We start from the raw sequence: 23,535 nt of genomic DNA on the forward strand, positions 1-23,535 counted from the left end.
TTGGGTGGGTGGAAGGCTGTTTTATGGAAAGCAGTGTACATAAAACAGTGTAAAGTTCCAAATATTTTGTGTACACCCCAGGAAGGCAATGTCTTGGTTAATTCACAATACAAATGTTTTTCTTCAGGCATATGTAAAGTGCTTCAAACCGTTCAGACATCTTCCTATTCATCATTCCCCTCAGTTTCATCTTTATATTCACACTGACTCCCTTCTAAATAAAAAAAAAAAAACAGGTGAGGGAGCAGTCCTTCTCTTTTTGTCAATGGCCTTATTTAAACCAAGTAGAAATTCTATATTATTTTCTGCACACAACTTTGTAAATTTAATACAGTCAAACTCAAAAGGAAAGGCCAATTTCTGACTCATAAACAAAAGCTATGTATTTACCATACCTCTAGAACCGTGCTGTCTTCTGTCCATGTTAACCTATGAGTTTCTCAGATTTGACGCCAGCTATACCAAGACTTCAACTTCAAAGCTCCTCCTCCTCTCCCATAATACCCTGTGAGCCACAATACAGAAATAAAAAAAACCCTTATGATAAAAAAAAAATAATAATTATGAAAACAGACCAGAGGGTCCCAACAGGTCCTCAGGCTGGTCTGTGAGGTCTCCTAAGATATATATATATATATATATATATATATATATATATATATATATATATATATATATATATATATATATATATATACACATATATATAAAAATACATACATACACACACATTATATACATATATATATATACATATATATATATATATATATATAGATATATATATATATATGTATAAATATATATATATATATGTATATATAAATATATATACACACACACACACACACACACACACACACACAAAACAAACAAACACACATATACATACACATACTAAAATGACAACTTGGAAGGAGGAACAGCGAGAGGGATAGATGAGATGGACAGAAGAAGACAACATAGACTTAGCATAATGTTTTGTACATAACTTTCATATCTGATGTTGTCCATTTCAACCTGTGGGAGAGAATCCACAGACATTAAAACAAGGTTGCACTAAGAGAGAATGTTCCACAACAAACTGGATTCAAAGGCAGATCTAGACCTGGACTGAATGCAATGAACAACAAAGGTATGAGTACCCTGCCATCGTTGAACAAAGTTCATCCAAGGAAGCATGTCTTAAAAAGGCTTTAGAAGTGGCCATTGCACTACTGGTGTGCCTTAGGGTTGCAGGGAAGAAACAGGCCATTTTTAAGTAAACAAAAGAGATGCAATCAGAAAACCATCTGGACAAGGTTACCTTGGAGACTGATTCTGCACTTTAGATTTAGAAAAGGACAAAAATAACTGATAAGACTTTCTGAAATGTTTAGTTCTGTCCAAGTAGAATCTATTTTGATGAAGCACATCTAGACAATGAAGCTGGAAAAGAAGACAAACAGCTGTATAAACTTATTCAAATTAGATTCCAATGCCACTTTGGGAAGAAAGGAAGAGTTAGGGCGCAAGGAAACCAGATCCTTGTGAAAAACAAATAAGGCTGCACACTGGATAATGCCTGAAGCTCTGAAATTCTTCTAGCTGAAATGATAGCCACCTAACAGAGTCCCTTCCAAGAAAAGAGCATTAAATCAACTGTAGCAGAAGGCATGAAAGGAGCATAAGTCAAAGCTTGTAGGACCATAGGAAGATACCAGAGAGAGCACTTAAGTGTTCTGACACAATGTACCGTCTTAAAAAAAAAATGAAACTTTTAGGAATGACATAACGCTCTCAGTAAAAAGGAACCTTTCAAAGAGGCTTTGGATAGTCACAGAGATTTATTTATTTACTTGCCATTTGTTAACAGTGATCCTAATTGCACCCTTCTGGCCATGACAAACTATGGTTCCCCTTTCTGTGGCCTTATCTAAATGACATTACGATGCCAAAGGGATTTGACACAGACCAATATGAAAGGTGGAAATGTATGCCAACTGAATCTTGAATGCAGAGTGAAAGAACAGCTAAGAAATCCAGGATGACATCTAAGGGAGCTGAAATGGGGTCTAGGACTTTAGAAACAGCCCATAAAGAGAACCTTTTTCATTTGCTACAGTTGATTTAATGCATTTCTAGTGAAAGGTTTCTGGGAAAATGAAAGGATGTGAACTCTAATGGAAAACTTGGGATCTCTGGTCATCACTGAAAGTGGAGAAACCAGGCAGTTAATTTGAGCAATTTTAATTTCGGGTGAGATTGATCCAATGGGTGAGAAATCAGATCCAGAATCATGTCCAGTACCCAGGACAGGTATTTGCCCTTCTGGACTTGATCCTTATGGGTTTGATAGCTATCCAGTACTCAGGGCAGGTACTTTAGATAAGGCCACAGAAAGGGGAACCACAGTTTGTCATGGCGAGAAGGGTGCAATTAGGATCACTGTTGCTCTGCAGTGGAAAGCTTTCTTTAAGAACATGACGGTCAGAGGTGTAGGGGGAAAGGTGTACAGCAGCTTGGGAGGTTCATGCATTCAGAAGAGCATCTTATGGTGAATGGCCCTATGAAGGGACCATGGTAAAATAGCTGCTGTATTTTGTTTAGAGGAATGGCAAAATGGTCGCAGCCAAGCAGGCCCCAGCAGCTGAAGATCTGAGCCGCCAGAGAAGGATTGAAGGATCACTCATGAGGCATCAAAATGCTCCTGCTGAGAATGTCTGCCAGTATCTTGGTTCTGTGAACAACTGTTAGAAAAAAAGCCAGCACCTCGAGTGGTTCTGATACAAATAATTTATTGTTCAAAAAACTAGACCGGTTTCAGCTATTCAAGCTTTCATCAGTAGTTGAAAAACACAAGAAAAAAGCTGCTCCTTATATATTCATAAGAAGATAATGACATCACTTCCTGTGATTAAAGAAAAAACAATTGTTATCTTACAATTAAAGTTAATAACATAAAATTAAATGAATATTATGTATAAATAACATACAGTAAGTGTGCATAAATTATTAGTAGTCCAACCAAAATTGTACCATACCAATAATAATATCAAATTGTAAAGAAATAAAATAAAACATTACCTTATTGTTGTGGAATGGATAAATGTGGTATGATGATGAAGAAGAAAAACACATTAAGATATAATTTGGATATCCTTAATTTGGGTTCAAGTATACACAAAAATCCAATACCATGAAAGAAAACTGAAAATGATGACTGTGTATAGAGTTGATGAAAAATTGTTTTACAATTTGTCATTGAGCCCTGGCGGGAAAAGCCCACCCAATTTAATTATCCATCTTTTCTCTTTATTGTTGAGGATTTCATGCCAACCTGTTTTGAATGCCCTATTTCCCATAATGTGATCAATGATGCAAAAAGAAAATTTGGCCGTGGTATGCTTGGTGGTGTGTCTGTATAGAGCATTTGTTGATCTGCAATTCCTGATATCTCCCAAATGTTCTGCTATTCTGGTGCGAAATTGTCTGGATGTTTGGCCTACATAGAAAGCTTGGCATTATTATTGGTATGGTACAATTTTGGTTGGACTACTAATAATTTATGCACACTTACTGTATGTTATTTAAAAGCTTGAATAGCTGAAACCGGTCTAGTTTTTTGAACAATAAATTATTTGTATCAGAACCACTCGAGGTGCTGGCTTTTTTCTAACAATTGTTCACAGTAGCTTGGTTGCCGAGCACCAGCCGTACTTGCTAGCTGGATTCTACACTGAACAGTATCTTGGTTCTCCCAGGAACGTGCTTGCTATCAGACAGCTTTGCAAAGACATCACCCATTGCCAAACCTGCATGGCCTCTTGACACAGGGGAGCAGGATCTGGTTCCCCCTTGTTTGCTTACATACCAGACCACAAACATTTGGATAGCTATCACACCCTTAAGAAGAGAGTCCTGAAAGGCCTGCAGCATGAGGACCACCACTCTCATCTCCAAGTTGCAGATGTGAAGATGAGCCTCTGATGTATCCAGGTATCTTCCAAATCCCTCCCACCCCAACCCCAAAGAGGGAAGAATCTGTGGTAACAGTGGCCTTGTACTGGGGAAGAACAAAGGGTTGACCTATTACCACTTGTTCAGACATCAACCACCAGACAAGGTGATGTTGACAAATACCTGTTACATGTAGGGGAAAAAAACATTGGGTGTGTTTTCAACGACCATTGGATGGACGAAGTCCACTGCAGCACCCTCATGAAATATCTTAACTTGTCCAAAACAGACTAAAAGTCTGTTTTTAAAATCTAAGCTAATAGGAGAGCAGGACGAAATGAAAGTAAACCAAATTTCTGTAAATACAAAATAAATAACTGAACATTTAGCTGGAGATGTTGGAGATGCCTTTGTCACTTATAGTGGAAAATAAAACCTGAGGAGTAGTAGGCTCACTGAGCATTATGGGAGAGGAGGTGGAACTGAAGTCTTGGTACAGCCAGCCCTGGGTCTGAGGAAACCATCGATTGAGACGGATGGAACAGACAACATCAGATCCTCCTTTTTATCAGTATCCTTAAGCCTCCTTCCTGTTCTTCCTAGGAAAATTACAAGAAAGTCATACTCAGGCTGTCATTTGACATGTCCTCATTGTTTCAATGCCACATTTGAGTGGTAGTCTGTAATATGTGCAATGCTGCAACCTCTAATGATTCTTCAACAATAAAGTCACTGAAGTCCTTTTCACCATATGCTTTAATTTTTTTTAACGTAATCTGGTCAGAGAAAGTATAGGAAATCTACTTTTAGTGTACAGCGCAGCAAGAAATTAGTACAAGTAATCAAAGGATGACTTCTTATCATGCAACCATTTGACGTTGTAAGCACACAAAAAACAGAATGTAACAGGTGATATCTGGCAGAATGTTCTCTCTCAATTTTTACCAACAGATGTTAAAAGAAAAAGCAAAAAAATAATTAGGGGAAAAGGCTACAAATTATGGAATTTTTTAAATGTTAGTTCTATTAACACAGAACTTCCCAAAATACGCTTTAATTTTAGGTGGGATGGTACTAAAATGTAAGGAAAATTAAGTGTGTCTCTTCAAAATCTGGACTGTTGAAAGGTATAAGAGAAATGTTCCTCAGTATGGTTTCAATACATCTTCGTCATACTTAGTTCCCTTAATACCTTTAAGGACACCTACAATGCCAGACAGCTGACAGCCCTCCCTCTTAAGCAGCCTAAAGTCAAGTGTCCATTCTTTGTTTGACACACATTACAACACAGTAAGAATTTGAAAAGAGTGTGTCCTGAAAAATATTTTCAAAGACTGCTGTAACCCATAATAAGCTATCATGTCAGCCAATTCATCATCATCATCATCATCATCATCTTTCGGCTTTTCCCGTTAGGGGTCGCCACAGCGGATCATCTCTTTCCATTTCTTCCTATCCTCTGCATCTTGCTCTGTCACACCAACCGCCTGCATGTCCTCTCTCACCACGTCCATAAACCTTATCTTAGGCCTTCCTCTTTTCCTCTTACCTGACAGATCCATCCTTAGCATCTTTTTCCGAATATACCCATCATCCCTCCTCAGCACATGTCCAAACCAACGCAATCTCGTCTCTCTTGCTTTGTCTCCAAACTGTCCAACATGAGCTGATCCTCTAATATACTGATTCCTAATCCTATCCATCCTAGTCACACCGAGTGCAAATCTTAACATCTTTAACTCTGCCACATCCAGCTCTGACTCCTGCCTTTTTGTCAATGCCACTGTCTCCAACCCATATAACATAGCTGGTCTCACTACTGTCTTGTAGACCTTCCCTTTCACTCTTACTGGTACCAGTCTGTCACAAATCACTCCTGACACTCTTCTCCACCCATTCCACGCTGCCTGTACTCTCTTCTTCACCTCTCTTCCACATTCACCATTACTCTGAACTGTTGATCCCAAGTACTTAAACTCGTCTACCTTTACCAACTCTACTCCCTGCATCCTCACCATTCCTCTACCATCCCTCTCATTTACACACATATATTCTGTCTTAGCCCTGCTGACCTTCATTCTGTCAGCCAATTCAAAAATAACTTATTATATTAAAAAATGGATACATATTTACAAATAATAACATCAACTATGTATTCAAAACAATTCAGAAACATGCAAAATCTGCTTAGAGAACAAAACTTGTTTGAGGAATGGCTCTTATTTGGATCCTTGTCTATCATGCAACTTGAATAACTACTATGTCTTCCTTGCCTACAGATAGACAAGTAATTCTGAATCATAAGCACAGTGACTGGCATCTCAGAAATACTCTGAGAGGCCCAAATGAAGCAGCTATTCAGTGTTGCAGAACCTGTTGGTACTGATAGTTCCTTTCCCAAGTCAGTAAACACAGGTTATGAATTACTGGCAAAACACGAAAAGTTGAAACATTATCCATATTACCACTTCACCTTTTATATACATCATTTGTCCTGCCCCTTTGCTAAAGCATTTTTGAGACATATTTTCAGTTCATGCAAAGCAGTTTTGCTGAAATTCTTAGCTGCCCCTTACCCTCTGCATAGTTAGCTGCTCCCATGGTTCTTACACTGAACCAAAATGCCCATTCACCACTGAAGTTAGTCTGCAATGCACTGTTGCATCTGTAATAAGAATCATCAGGAAACAGAGCACCTAACCATGCTCCTCAACAAGAGGCTTCTCTACAATTAACTGCATGAGAAATCTATATGCGGCCTAGGATCTTCTTGCTTATAGAATAAGCCGAATCAAGGTTACAGCAAAGAATATCCACAAGAGCCAAGTTCTTCACTTTTAATAACGCCTCCCTTTAGCCACATTTTTGGATGGCTGTTACCTCACCTTTATCAAACCAAAAAAACATGCCAGTACCAGCAATAAGCTAGAAATGCACCAATCATACCACCTTAAATCATGGCAATAATATTTCTAGAATATCTAGATGACCCACAGTATCTCTGAGTCTTTCAGTATTTACTTCACTATATTTTTAATCGATTTTATGTACTCTCTTTCAATCCAATAATAATAAAAATGTGTGAGTCATGAATTTTTCCACACTGTGAGGTCATAATGCTGCAATGAGATATTGGAAGACTCCAACTTTAAAGATGAGACAGAATGATCAAGGGGGACACAGCTAAAATACTAGGCTAATTCAACGAAATATATCAGTATTAAAGAAAGGGAAATTCCTGCATGAAAGCCCTAATTAATGTGGGTGTGTGAGATATAAACAAATTCTAATACACAAACATTTAAAGTTTTATTAAATGAATAATATAAGTATTACCTAGAGTATCGTGAGCTTTCACACTTCTGTCTTCTTCACAAAACATCTGCGGCATGAAAAAAAAAATCACAACTCTGTGGGATCCAAGACCGTAACAAAATAAGAGACAACCAGTATAAGGCAGGAAATCACAGACTACATTGGTTAGTATTAAGCCAGCAAAAGACTTGAAAGGCATCTAAATGACTAACCTTTCCTGTCGACTATGGAATCTTCACAATCATATTACAGTAGCACCATAAAATGGACTTAAAATTTATAATATACAAATTTAAACACTGCCTCAACCGTAACAAAGGAATTCCACACTTCCGACTATCTGTGTTAGTAGACAGCCATGTCAATGGATTAGCACTTGGTTTTATTTCATAACTTTTATAACAGTAGGCATATTTAGCTATGGAGTAACAATTTCTGGTGTTGTGGCACAAGGAGTGCAGGGAAAACGATGGTACACGAAGTAACAAGCATCGAGTAAACAAAAAGCAGTGGTGTGAATTGCTTTACAAAAAGTACAGTTTTGTACCTACCATAAATGTAGATGTTCGAGGATCCACATTGCTGCAGTCCTAACTATTGGGGTAGTCCGCTGTCCAGTCGGCCCGAATACCAGAGTATATGGCTGACGTCGGTCAGGGCGCATTAGACTGGCGTCAGTACGTCAGGGTACTAATGCGCATGACCGACGTCATATCCTCAGTCTTTTCTTGCCCCAGATGTCAGAAGACCCTAAAAAGACAAGGCCCAACATACCTGCACCAAAAATATGTACAATAGATACAAAAGTATATACAAAAATATCAGCATATAACCTCACCTACACAACCACCCCTAAACACAGAGGGGAAGGAGGGAGGGTAAATTGGACTGCAGCAATGTGGATCCTCGAACATCTACATTTATGGTAGGTACAAAACTGTACTATGCTCTTCGTTCCACATTGCTGCAGTCCTAACTATTGGGTAGAATCCCAAAGCAGAGGTAAGGGAGGCGGGCAAATCATAAAGAAGCAGGAGCTGACAACATGCCTTGCAAAATAGCTGTGGCAAAACCAGCCCTAGACTTAGAGTAGAGAGGAAGGTGATAATGCTTAGAGAAAGTATGCACTGAACTCCAAGTAGCTGCTTCCAAAATATCCTTAGTTGCCACCCCCCTTAGAAATGCTGTTGAAGTGGCAGTAGCCCTTGTGGAATGAGGCCTAATCCCAGCTGGAATCTCCTTGCCATGATGGGAATAACAAAATGCAATGCAAAACCCAATCCACCTAGAAATAGTTTGTTTTGACACAGGCTTGCCCTGTGAACTCAAAGCAAAAGAAACAAACAACTGCTGAGACTGCCTAAAATCCTTAGTCCTGCTCAAATAATAACGCAATTGCCTGTGCACATCTAAAGAGTGCAAAATCTTTTCCCCTTTATTTTGGGGATCTGCATAAAAAGTGGGCAAATGAATAGTTTGGTTTAAAGCCACACTAGAAACCACCTTAGGCATAAAAAGAAGGATTAGTACGTAATGATACCCTATCCTTATGAAAAATCAAAAAAGGCTCAACCGCCATAAGGGCCTGTAACTCAGAAACCCTTCTTGCAGAAGTAATAGCCAACAAAAAAGCAGTCTTCCATGACAAGTATTTCAGTTCAGCAGTAGCTGCAGGCTCAAAAGGTTGTAGAGTAAGTTTCTCCAACACAAAATTGAGATCCCAAGCAGGAGTAGGAGCTCTACGTGGGGGTCTTATATTCTTTGCCCTCTAAGAAATTGCTTGAACAAAGGATGTGAAAACAATGGTGGGTCACAATCATAGTGAGCTGAAATTGCTGCAGCATGAATCTTAATGGAAGAGAAAGACAAACCTTTGTCCAATAACTCAGTAAGATATTGAAGAGCCACACTCAAATTAGGCTCTGAAATCTCCAAATTCTTTGCTGCAGTCCAAGATAAAAATCTCTTCCATTTTTCTGCGTACACTTTCCTTGTACTAGGTCTTCTGGCTTCCATAATCACATTTAAAACTTGTTGAGGAAGTTGAGACCTGCTGTCTTTCAAAACAGAATATGCCAGGCTGTTAGATGAAGAGAGTGAAGCTTGACATTGAGCAGACGACCTTCCTTCTGAGACAACAGATGTGGAATCAAGGGTAAAGGCCATGGAGGCTTCTTTACCAGACTCCTCAGTAATGGGTACCAGTGCTGCCGAGGCCAATCTGGAGCTATTAAAATCATCCTTGGCTTGTCTTGTCTGACCTTTAGAAGCACCTTTGGAAGAAGAGGCAGAGGTGGAAACGCATACACATGAAGATTTTTCCAACTGAAAGAAAGAGCATCCACTTTCCAAGCTGTGTGATGAAACCTCTTTGTGCAAAACTTTGGCAGCTGGTGGTACAGAGGAGAAGCGAACAGATCTATGTCTGGAGTTCCCCAGGACACTGTCAACTTTTGAAATACATGAAGATCCAGTTTCCACTCGTGGGGATCCATGATTTGTCTGCTTAACACATCTGCTAAGGAGTTCTGTGCTCCCGGCAGAAACCTTGCCTGAAGAGTTAGTTGCAAGCTGAGCGCAGTCTCCCATAAAATCATTGCTTGCCTGCACAATGGGTAAGAATGTGTTCCCCCTTGTTTGTTGATGTACCACATGACAGTTGTGTTGTCTGTTAGAATCAACACCTGCCCTGGAAGAAGTAACTCCTTGAAAGCCATTAATGCAAACTGGACTGCTAACATCTCCTTCATGTTGATATGTAGATGCTGTAGTCTGGCAGGCCACTTGTCTTGTATCCACTTTCCATTTAGATGAGCTCCCCAAGCAATGTCCGAGGCATCTGTCGTTAAAATCTGACTCGCCTCTGGCGGGTCACAGAGAGTCCCTTGTTTAGGTGACATTCCTGAGCCCACCACAAAAATTCTTTTTGAAGGCAAGGTATTATTTGAATGACAGTGTCCAAATCCTGGCAGTGCTGTGTCCATACATTTTGAGATACCATTGTAGCTTCCTCATATGCAGTTTGGCATTGGGAAGCACCAGAATACAAGATGCCATGAACCCTAATGCTTGAAGGACTGTCCTTGCAGTCAGCACGGACTGATGAGATAGTTGATGGAAGTAAAGTGATAGACTCTGTTGTTTGTCCGGGGTTAAAAAGGCCATCTGGGCTGCTGTATTCAGTCTCACACCCAGAAAGCACATGTCTTGAGAGGGTACTAGACTGGACTTTATTTCGTTCACAGAATACCCTAGGCATCTTAGCACTGCTATAACATATTCCAGATGCTGTAGAAGGTCTTCCTTTTCTTGAGCCAGAATCAGGCAGTCGTCCAAGTAAGGATAGATCTGAATTCCTTGTAGCCTGAAGTAAGCTATCACTGGAGCCAGAACCTTTGTGAATACTCTGGGTGCAGTAGATAAGCCAAAGGGCAATGCAGAGAACTGATAATGAGAATTTCCAGCTCGAAAACGCAGATACTTCCTGCAACTTAGTCTTATAGGCACATGAAGGTAAGCTTCCTTGAGATCTAAAGTTACCATCCAGTGATCTTTGCCCAGCAGAGGTAAAAGCTGTTGTAACGTCAACATCTTGAACTTGGGAATGTCCAGATAAGTGTTGAGGATAGATAAATCCAAAATTGGTCTCCACGTGTTCCCCTTCTTTGGTACTAGGAACAGGCGAGAATAAAATCCTAGGCCCCTTTGTGATACAGGGACTGGCTGAATGGCCCCTATTTGGAGTAACTGAAAAATTTGCTTGTGAGCCTCTTTCCTTTGTGGAGGAGGAACGTCTGGCATGCCTTTGAAAGGGGCAATGTATGGAAATAAAACCTGTAACCGTGGTGAATGATATCCAACACCCATCTGTCTTGAGTAATTAAATCCCAATTTTCTTTGAAAAGAGACAGTCTTCCTCCCAAAGGAGCTGCCAGGCGAGAATCTACTGGCAGCTGAAAAGGCAGGTCATTGGGTCTGTTTACGAAAGGACTGACCCCTGCCCTCACCAGAAGTCTGAGCAGGTGAACTCCCTGTTCTAGGCCTAAAAGAACCTTGAGCTCTGCCCCTACCACGTCTAGACCTACCCCTAGACTGGGAATCATAAGCAGGATATGTCCACCCTTAGTAGGCCAATTTCTACTAAACTTGGTGGCTGCACCTGCAAAAAATCTTTAACAGTTTGCATAGACTTAGCTTTGTCCTCCATTTTCTTTAAAACTGCCTCAACAGGCGAACCAAACAACACATCAGACTGTAAAGGAGCATCTAAAATCCTTGTCTTAACATGCTCAGCTAAATTCTGATCCCTCAACCAGGCATGCCTGCGAAGAACAGAACTAGTGGCAGCCACCCTCGAGGAGGCCTGTACAGCATCAAAACCACATTGCAAAGAATGCTTACCCACTTGTTCAGACACATGAACTAAATCCAGCAACTCTTTACACTCAATACCTTCCGCCAAAGCATCCACCTTAGATTTCAATTGTGAAAGGAGATAATTTTGATATTTTAGCATGTGAAACTGACAATTCAACGCCCTCATGGCTAAAGTGGAAGAAGTATACACTTTCTTTCCCCATCTATCCAAAGCCCTTGCCTCTTTATCAGTGGGAACAGGTTTTTTAACCACAGAGGCCTTAACACCTTTAGGTCCCTGAGAAACAGTTTCTGGGTCTGCCCTAGGACTCTTAAAAAGATACTTATGAGCTTCAGGCACCCTATAGGACCTATCAGGTTTAACAGGAGCAGGAGGCAAAGAATCAGGGTTCAGGGAAGCCTCTGCAAAAACATCTTCCACCACATTCAACACAGGAGGTATAGCTAAGGGCCTATGCTGGGGTAAAAACAAGAATTCCCTAAGCCTTTTCCTGGAATCAGAGTAATCCTGGCCTTCCCATTTAAAGTGCTCCCTCATGGAATGCAGAGTCTCTGAAAATGAGAAATCCTCAGGAGGAGAAGCTGTAGGAGTGGAATCATCCACATCAGAATCAGAATAAGGAGGGAACTCCGGCAAATCTTCCATGAAGACTCAGAAGCCTCTGAACACTGTTCAAAACTTTCAAACTCAGGCTCCACCCTAGGCCTCTTATCAGGGGGGGGCATAGAGCCTCTAATCATAGTAATCAAATCTTCTGCCATTTTAAGCATATGTTTCTTATGCACAGAGCCTGAAGTGCTAGGAGAAGCCCCCACTGAAGCTAAACTTGGCCTACCTCTCAAAGAAGTTTTTGAAACAGAAGGAGAGGCTCTAACTACCTTAGGAAGAGAGGGAAGAACAGTTACCTGAGAAGCCCCCTCAGCCTGGCCTACTTCCTGAGAAGGCACATCCTGTAACAGTAAAGTCTCAGCCTGAGACTCCAAAGAAACTCCTGGCAAAGCCTCTGGCTCCACTGAGCCTTCTAAAGAACCGGCGTCCGGGACTGCCGGTTCATCAACCCTAGGCTTCGCTGTTTTGTCCTTGCGCTTTTTGAAAGCGGCGTCGGAACATCCGGCGGCATTTTATAATTACAACGCTTCCCAAACACTAACCTGGCACAGTCTAACCTTCTCTTAATAGTGCGTTTGTTAAACCTAGCACAAGAGCGGCATCCAACAACGTCGTGCTCAGGCCCTAAACAAGGTATACACAAGGTATGGTAATCCCTATGAGGTATCTGTTTCCCACAAGAAATACAGTTATTCACTTTTTCTGACATCCGGTTAAATACTGAGGCAAGAAAAAACGAAAATGTTCTAACGGGTACTTAGCCAACTCTGATTCGGTCTGAAACTCCGGCTTCAGAAAATTTCAGAACGCCAACCTGCACTCGCAAAAAAGCTTCTGCATCGGACCATGCTGCAAAAAAGACTGAGGATATGACGTCGGTCATGCGCATTAGTACCCTGACGTACTGACGTCAGTCTAATGCGCCCTGACCGACGTCAGCCATATACTCTGGTATTCGGGCCGACTGGACAGCGGACTACCCCAATAGTTAGGACTGCAGCAATGTGGAACGAAGAACATCTATTTTTCAGCTGCTACTGCTAAAAAAATAAGTTAAAAATCACAATTTTCTACATAACATATTTTAATTACTTTCGTAATTAAAATGCTTAACAGAGCTACAGTGTTACGCCTACATTGAGTAATAAAACAAGTTTTTAAATAAAAAAAACAAAACAAAAAATACTTAAGGAAAAAAGTATGGCAAAACAAATACAATGGTTACATCAGATAAATTTAGAACATTTTCAGAATAACTGTATAACTTTTTATTTTCCCAAAGTCTGTTGAACTGTAATTACATATATATGTAAAGCCTAATCAAAGCAAAGCATATCAGGCAATGCATCACCCATTCATTCACCAATATCAGTTCTATCCTATTCAGGGCAACAGAGTAGCCAGAGCTTAATCCAACAAGCTGCCGACACAATGTGGAGAATTATTTCTGAGCAGGATTCCAGTTCATTATAGGATGTGCACACACTTTGATGCATACCACACAGGCGTCTATAAGCAGTTTAGAGGATCACCAACATTTCACTTTGTTTAGTTTTATAATTAACGGTTTACAGTGCAGAGGGTAGTCATGGTTCGGGCAAACAACTCAAAACTCAAGTCAGATAACTTAAATCCAGTATTACAACACTCAGGATAATGGGCCTAAATGTTGCAGCCACAGAATAAAGATCCTTTCAGCTTAGTAGATCTCCTCAGGATCCTTCTTCAGAAAGAATTATTCCAGCCCCTTTTCAAGATGCAAGTGTTCCCTCCCACCAAACTCAATCAGTGTTTTTACTCCAGGTCTGAATCCAGACTTCCACTTGCAAGGCTAAAGTCTCTACTTCACTGCCTCTAGTCCTTCCTTTTATAAAAAGGTTTTTGGAAACTCAAACTTCAAATGGTCGAGACTATATGTTCGAGTTTCCAAAAACTCGAATGAAACAAAACAACAAAAATGTATGTTTTTGCTTGGGAGGGGGGTGGCAAGCCATCCTGCACTCCCACACCTCCAGCAAATTATATATACCAGCTCTGAGATCACACTACAGTGGGAAAAGGGCATATTCCCTGATAAACACTGTACCCTGATCTCCATACAAATGTTTCGAGTTTTTGAAAATTTGAACATACGGTTTAGACCGTTTAAAGTTCAAGCGGTCAAACACTCAATCATTAGACATAAACTCATATACATACATATAGCCACACATACGTATATGCGTGCATGTGTATATATGTGGGTGCATGTATGTGTGTGTGCGCGTGCATTTATATATATATATATATATATATATATATATATATATATATATATATATATATATATATATATATTTCTATACATAGATTCATAGTCAAGTACTAGGTTAGCTGCCCTTGTAGACCATGTTAAGCCTAGACAATTTCCCTTAGTGAGACTCAAACCTTGTATCTCTTGTCTGCAATGTAAATACCTTAAACATTATGCTACACACACACACACACACACACACACACACACACATATATATATATATATATATATATATATATATATATATATATATATATATATATATATATATATATATATATATATATATATACATACATATGTGTGTGTGTGTGTGTGTGTATATATATATATATATATATATATATATATATATATATATATATATATGGGTTACCCTAAGTACGTTGAAAGGCCACTACATCGAATTCCACTTCACCGACATGGCAGAACACTGACAAATGAAGAGCTGAGGTTTTCCACATGGTAAGTTACCATCTGGCCATCCACCTGAACTTTGCCCCGTACACTCACGGTAGTGCGTACTCAGAGTTGGAATATTAAGTTAGGGGGGTGTGGGAGGCGAAGCCCCCACATTTGTGTAGTTGGTTTAATGGCAGATTTTCAGTTCTGGATGGCCAAACGGTAACTTACCATGCGGGAAACTTCGGCTCTTCATTTGTTGATGTTCTGCCATGTTGGTGAAGTGGAATTCGATGTAGTGGGCTGTCGATGTACTAAAGATAACCCATATATATATATATATATATATATATATATATATATATATATATACACACACACATATATATATATATATATATATATATATATATATACACACACACATATATATATATATATATATATATATATATATATACACATACACACACACAAACATATGTATATATGCACACAAATATATATATATATATATATATATATATATATATATATATATATATATATATACACACAACTGGATACATGCCAATCAATTGACAGCAATTTTATAGAGTGCTGAACGATCAAAGGAAAACAAGAGAAATAACTTTTGTCGAATCTTGGAAGTACCTTTTTTTTTTTTGCCGAGGGGCGAGTTTCCCTGCACTCCCCACACAGGGGAACCCCCAAACTTAAAAATACCTACTTATAGGTCACTCAACACTGGAGAAAAAAGAACACTCCACTGTCAGCAAAAATTTTTTTACTTGTTTTTCTTCAGTTATTTAGCACTCAAGAAAAGTGTTGATCAAATGACAAACATCCATTTAATTATATACATATTAGCAACTGTATGCAGTTTCATATATACATATATGTTTTACTGTCAAAATCTTGACGTTAAGAACAAAACATGTTTCTAACGTCGAAAGACAGCCCCAAATTTCTGCATATTAAGTAGGTGAAAATGTTGAATCTGATGAACAAAATTAGCAAATTCAACATTTTTGTCAAATACCAAATGTGATGTCCATACAGCTTCACAGGTAAGTGAAAATTTTACACTTGCATTCATGTTTTTGCAGGAGGCAAGCCCCCTTGCACCCCCCACACCCCAACTCCGAGATCACACTACAGTGAGGAAAGGGATGCATTTCCCTTTCTGCACTGTACCGTGATCTCTATTCAAACCATCAAGCACTCATCAGCGAATGCACAGTTCAGTTGAATTCACTGATAAAGACTCTCGCTCAAGTAACATTCGAAAACATGGGAATCGGCCAACTGCAGTTCGACATTCCCGTGTTCACCAATGTTAATTCTACATTTTGATAGTAAACCATACATACTTATATATATATATATATATATATATATATATATATATATATATATGAAAGCACTACTACATACATTATATGCATAAAACCACAGGGAAATCTGGGAGTTGAAGTTGCTGGTTGAGACTCCTTAGAATCAAGAAAAATTAACCTGAACTATAAACAAATTCTGTTGAGACTTTAAAGTAATAAAGCTCTTATAACCTGTTTAAAAATCAATTATGGTTTATTGAAAAAAAAAGATATTCAGTAGATGAGCAAGTCGACCTTACCCGGGCTTCTTCAGATCAGCTGGAGTACCTTCACTGCAGAGTCTGCATGTCCTCCCAATGTCCATATGGGTTTTTTCTGGGATCTCTGGTTTCCTTCCACATTCCAAAGGCATGCAGTAGGTGGACTGGATTCTCTATAAATTGGCTACAAGTGTGAAGGCATGTGTGTCTGTGTGCTACAGAAGAATGACCATAGTAGGGCTAGCCACCCAGTGATGTGAACACTGGCTTTAGGTAATGGTCACTGTTAATGTGACGCCTCAACCTCATGTACAAAATGGAAAAAAAAAGGGGGGTTGATGTCTACTGATGACTGATGCAGATACTGTCCAATAAAGTAAACTGTGCATGCATGTACCACTCTTCTCCCTTCAACACATTTTGCAATACAGGCAGGGATAACACCATTAGTTTTTCCTTCAAAGGACAACAGCTCCTATCTTCTGGGTTTAGAAACAGACTACCTTTGTCCTTCACTTAGAACATTCTAGACAATAGTCTTCAAAACACTCTAGAACCAGAGGTCAAATATCTGACCCCCTCAGTGATAGTGGCCATGATACAGCTGTGCCTTTTCAGCTGTCAATGAAAGTTGTCTCTTTTAGTTTGTCTTTCTGCTCCATACTTAAAGATTCTATATCTTTCTTCCATGACATACTCTTTTAGTAAGGACAACACCCAAATGCTGTTCACAAACAGCTAAAACAACATAAAAAAAGAAGAGTGGTTCCCAGGCTCAGCACTCACTATGTCACTATATATCAGCTGAGGGTTATGAAGCATAAGGTCAAAGGTCTTTTATATATAATCTTATACATATATATATATATATATATATATATATATATATATATATATATATATATATATATACATACATACATACATACACACACACACACACACACACACACACACACACACACACACACACACACACACACACACACACACACACACACACACATATTGTAAGATCTAGCATTTCAAAAATTTCAAACTCCTTGACATTTTATTGTAGTGCCCTCTGTTTAGTAAAAACGGGTCCAGGATGTTGTGAGCTAACCTGTGTACATGTACACAAATACATTCAAAATGCCAATAGAAGTGCATTCAAACAATCCAATGGGTCTGCTCAAATGCTACTGTCAACACCCTGCAGCTGTCCTCACAATTCTCCCCCACCTTAATCCCACTGATCCCACTACACCTATCCTCAGTCTCATCCCACTGCACCTATCCTCAGCATTCTTTGAAGGACTCCACTATCCTTGCAGTGCACTAACCATTCAGAAAGTTAATGTCACCTGTACACAAACTTCAAAACAAAGAAAAACTACTTTTTCATGTCTAAGTGGTAGATTCTGCCTTAGACCATACTCCTCTCCCATAAACTTCCATTAATTTCTTATAAACCCAAAATCAAATTCTTTATGGCTTCAAGTGAAAATAACACAAAGCAACTCAACTTAATCACATACATTTTGCCTTCTATGCTCTTAATCATCTTAGCTACCTTTCCCTGAACCTCTTTGTCCATTTGGCATCCATGTCTCTAGAAATGTACACAGTTCTTTAGATGAGGCCTTATCAATGCCTATTATAAAGGCCTAATTACTTCCCTTACCTTAAAATCAAAACTTCTTCCAAATAAAACCAGCCATTGTACTGGTCTTAACCATGTTCTTTTCATGTTACCCCTATTAGCAACACCATCATTTTTTTCAACCACAGAAGTATGAATTCTCACACCACCAACTTACATTCCCTACATGGGTTCCCATACTCCAGATGCTGCACCCTATACTTTCACTCAACAAATGTTGACCGTCATATCCAACCAAACCCGTCTTCCCCAAATCCATTATAAGCCTTCAACCACCATCTCTCCAGCCCTCCACAAAGCTATCATCATCTGTAAATAGATAATTCTTACTGGTCACCACCAATGTACTGCTCAAGACACCTACATTAAGCAGGAACTGCTTACTTATTCATGGCTTTATCTCATTAAGATTTAACTCCTTGAAATGAAGCCTAATTCTTTCACATTAGTGCAAAATAAAAGGTGATTTATGTAAGTAAGGTGGTGTGAGGGGCAAAAGTCACACACCATTGCTGATTTAAACGGGTTCCATCTTTTCAAGTTACATTTCAGTGAGACACATTATAATACACACACACACGCACACACACACACACACACACACACACACACACACACACACACACACACACACAAATCAATCCAATTCAGTAATCTGCATCTCAGTGCTAATCCTTGTGGTATTACCCTTTGCATTCTTTCACCGTACAGAATATTGCCTTACCACCAGCCTGTGAGTGCTACCCTCCAACCATTTCACCAGTTTTCTTCTCACCCTCCTAACTTCAAACTTCTTCAATAACTTGCTTGTGGCAGACATTGTATGTCTTAAAGAAATTCAGACACAGCACATCTGTTTGAATCTCTTTATTAGCCATCTCTTACACACAATCAGAGAACTGAAGTTAGTTAGTCTGACATGCCTTACTGGCTATAAAACCATGCCAAGAATTACTTTGTAACAAATTTCTGCCAAAAAACAAAGCAGACTTAATATTTTCCATAGCCATCCTCATAACCAAGGTCAGTCCCGCTGCTCTATAATTTCTAAGCCTTTTCAAAAACCCATCCTTGTACAAGGTCACCAAAGCTGCCCTGCTTCAGACATCAGGTATTACCCTCTTCATTAGAGATGTGGTAAATACACATGTCATAATCCTGTCTGATGCTTAAGAATCCTTGATAGCAGATCCTAAACCATATTCTCCTTCAAAGCTTTAGGTTTGCTCAGAAATGTATGTTTATCAATATTTCCATACATATCCATTTTTGCATCTATCTCAGACTTGCCTTCCCAAAGTAGTGCATGTCCTCTTCCCTAGAAAATGCTACTATAGCCTTCTTATTTCCTTTATGTTCCTTCCACAGCACAGTGGTTTCAACCACACCATCATCTTCATCATCCCACAGACATGAATGACATTTCTATTCTTAATCAATTCCATCAGTTCTGTATCTAGTTTTGTCTTCACATTTCTTACATAATTGTATCCCTTTCATGACTCCCTCAGAAACCTGCTTACTTTCGCTATCATTTGTCCTTCATTCTCCAAACGTCCTACTTTCTGCTTAACACCTTCATGACTCATTTCTTCAATCATATCAGTATGTTTTACTCTTCTTCTTCCCACTGTTTTGAAGTCTCTTCTCCCTACCTTTCTTAAGTGAATCCTTAATAAGCTACCTAAGCTCATTTACTGCGACAATCTCTAATACACCCATTTTCCTCAAACAACATATATTCTCATAAAAACCTCTATTAACCACTACAAAAGTCTAGGTATCCCTTCTGCTAATCTCAACACTGATATTCAAGCAAGCAATCGGATCATCACAAGTCCTCTGCAGATCACACCTTATCTAATTCATAAAGAACACAAATCCAGTATCCTATCTTATCTACTTGATTACCCCACTTGCTGAAAAAAATGCACTCTAGTACTTTTACCATGTTCATATATTATCTACCATTGCAAAAAGTATAATGCAATGAAATGCTGGAAGACCACCCTGTTATGATCACCCATTTTCCCTTTCAACTTAGCCTAAAATTTAAATGTATAGCATTCCAAATTTTATAGCAGTGACTCCACATATGGTATTAATTAATCAACACTTCCTCATTTTCCTAGTACACAGACTATCTATTGTTCACATCCTCCCATTATATCCGTACAATGATCACCAACATAAAATCTATGGCATTATTTCTATACCGTTATTTACAAACCACCCTAATCTTTATCCCATCTACCTTTTCTGAATACCATATAACCAAATACCACCAAATATCAGTCCTTATTTTTATCTGCCCAAATTTCTAGAGCCATTAATAAATCATTTTCATTAAGCCCCATAGCCCCCTTGTAACTCACAGATCACTTTCATCAAAATTTTGTCCTTGAACATCACCCACAAGTTCTCATTCCTTAAATTCTTAAAAAAAAACGTACTACAATACTCTTGCTTAAAACTCTACCTATATTTCCCCCTCTTATGCACAACTATCAAATTCTCTCCCTACTAAACATGAATCGCGCTCCATGTTCTAACCATCATTTTCACTTTTGGACCCTTTCTCTCTAGACCATCTCCTTAGCCAGTAGTTACACTGATCAAGTTTCCTTTTCTACTCACCATCAGAAAAGGCAACACATCCAAGAATGCTACTGACATCCTGATATCTTTACAGTGGTTCTCTACATCTTTAGTCCTAATTTTCCACTCATAAAATAATACCCTGATCAGTATGTAGCAAATTGTCTCTGCCAGTGACCTTTCCATTACCAACATGATATCCCTTGTAAATGCATCTTCCAGCTCCTCCTACATCCAAATTCCCTCCACCTAGCATCCCCTTTTCATTTCACTGTTCACTCACTTGTTAACTCAACAGTTTCCAACAAAGACTGTACCAATTACTTCCCTCTACCAGGCCTCTTCAGCACTTAGCAGCCAAGTCACTCTCTGGCTGCCATTCAGCTATTTCCATACTCCCCACCTACTCATTTCCCAAGGTTAGAAATGGAAGATTCAAAGACATTTTTTTTCAGTAAAAATCTGACTTGCATTTCAGAAACAGCATGATACACAGCAATACAGTTTTCTGTGGCAGATTGGAAGATTTATGGTCTACTCAGCTTAGTGCTAAGGCCTCCCTGATTTTACAGAGTTTTATTGCTATAGAATGTTATGTAAACTGCCAGTCTTGAAAACAAGTGAACACTAACTTCATGCAAGACGAAATATCTCCTTGTGGCCACAGTTTATCAGTCATTTGTTGATACTTTCTGGGTCAAAACTGGTGCATGGTTCAAGCTGCTTTCATGGTTTAGTCTCTTATCAAACACAGACAAATTTCCTACTCTTACAGACTTGATGATAGCTTCCCATTCTCAAAACAATGTCTACATTCATTTCATTATATTTAACACTGACAATTACATCTTGCAATACCCTCACAATTTTGCTGATTATATCTGGTACAAAGTATACATTAACAAGTATTTCAGTTTAAGCTCGTTCCAGAATCTCTATTTTTGTAAGCAGAACTTATAAAGCAGTAGGTAAAACACCTGCATTACTTTTACAGATAAAGGTCTTTTCAAAGGTATACTGATTTTATGATTTTTCATACACAGGTCACAACAGATTAGGGTAACACACAAAATGGAAAAAAAGTAGACATATTTGCTAACATGTTAGTATGCAAGATTATACGTGAACAATTCTAGAGGTAACATTCTTTCAGTTCTCAAGAAATACACTAGTTTTGGGAAAAGCAACCCCCAGAATTTTATCATTCAATACTATCCACTTCCTTTCTGAATTTTTTTACCACCGTTTTTGAACTTCTCTTCCTTATCTGCATCACATTTATGTCCCATAAACTCTTCCATTCCATATACTTAATCCATCCTCACTACCAGAAAAAACACATCATACCCATAAAGTTACATCCTTCTTTAGAAATAATCACTTGAAACCCCTTTTCACCCTTCTCCAGATAGCATCTTTCCAAAAAACAAGTCACTCCTTCAAATTATACTTCTTTTCTAAGAAATCAAATCTGCAATAAATATTACACCCCAATACACTTCTATTCCTCACACCCCTTTTCTAAGAACATTCTTATTTAAACAAAAAAAAACTGTAATAAAATCTTTAAACAAATGCCACAAAAATAAGAAAAAAAACAGTCTCATACTTAAGACATTTGTTCAGGGCAAGTCCGACTTTCAGCAACGGCAGAAACAGACAACATTCAGCTTTACTTTCCCATTATCCAAATCCTTATTAAAAATGCATCATTCACACACACACACACACACACACAGACATGCATATATATATATATATATATATATATATATATATATATACACATATATATATATATACATTAAAACAAAAAAAAATAACAGAAGTAGAGAAAAACAAACTAAAGAACAAATTTCCGTAACTAAGGTTGAGGAAAGTACAGTTGTGTACACTTACCATAAATGTAGATGTTCGAGTGTATTCACTGTTGCAGTCATTACATTTGGGTAATCTGCTGGCAGTTGTGCCCTCAGTCGGCCTGATTAACAAAGTCTTGGGTCCTGCGTCAGTTGCTGTCCCTTCTTTCATGATGTCAGGTCGTCAGGGGTATAAAACATGCAGCCAACACCATTACATCAGTTTTTCTTGCCCTAGATGTCAGGTGCCCCCCAAATGGGGAGAAAAATATATATGTATATCTATATGTATATGTATGTATATATATATATATATATATATATATATATATATATATATATATATATATATATATATATATATACTTTAAAACACAAAAAATATACCTCCAAACAAAAGTAAATACAGCAAAAAGGCTTTTAAGCATAGGAAAAGACAGAAGAGGTATAGTAAGAGGAAAAACAGGGGGCTGGAGGGTGGATAACAAGGACTGCAACAGTGAATACACTCGAACATCTACATTTATGGTAAGTGTACGCAACTGTACTATGTTCTTCCTGTTTCACTGTTGCAGTCATTACATTTGAGTAGATTCCCAAAGCTATGGTTGGGAGGATGGATTTATACAGCATTAGGACCAGCTATAAGGCCCTGCAGGACAGCAGTGGCAAAGCCAGCTCTGGATTTAGAGAAGAGAGGTAAATGGTAATGTTTGGTGAATGTATGAACTGAGCTCCAGGTAGCAGCTTCTAGAATGTCTCTGGTAGGAACACCTCTGAGAAAGGCAGCAGAAGTAGATGCAGCCCTGGTGGAATGAGATCTGATCCCCTGGGGGATAGTTTTACCATGGTGCAAATAGCAGAAATGAATACAATGGCTTATCCATTTAGAAATAG

The 23,535-nt window shown here is 38.7% G+C and overlaps 1 protein-coding gene across 2 annotated transcripts in view; it reads right to left on the reverse strand.

The window, feature by feature from the left end:
• Positions 1-23,535, reverse strand: part of LOC122788853 (N(4)-(Beta-N-acetylglucosaminyl)-L-asparaginase-like) — an 802,551-nt gene that overhangs the window by 559,739 nt on the left and 219,277 nt on the right. For both annotated transcript variants that reach the window (XM_044055760.1, XM_044055752.1), the window contains exon 4: positions 7,276-7,321. In XM_044055760.1, coding sequence (XP_043911695.1) covers positions 7,276-7,321 — 46 coding nt within the window. The remainder of the gene's footprint in view (positions 1-7,275; positions 7,322-23,535) is intronic.

Source organism: Protopterus annectens, chromosome 1.part2 (assembly GCF_019279795.1).
Source record: "Protopterus annectens isolate FY-2018-M chromosome 1.part2, PAN1.0, whole genome shotgun sequence".
Classification (NCBI taxonomy): domain Eukaryota; kingdom Metazoa; phylum Chordata; order Ceratodontiformes; family Protopteridae; genus Protopterus; species Protopterus annectens.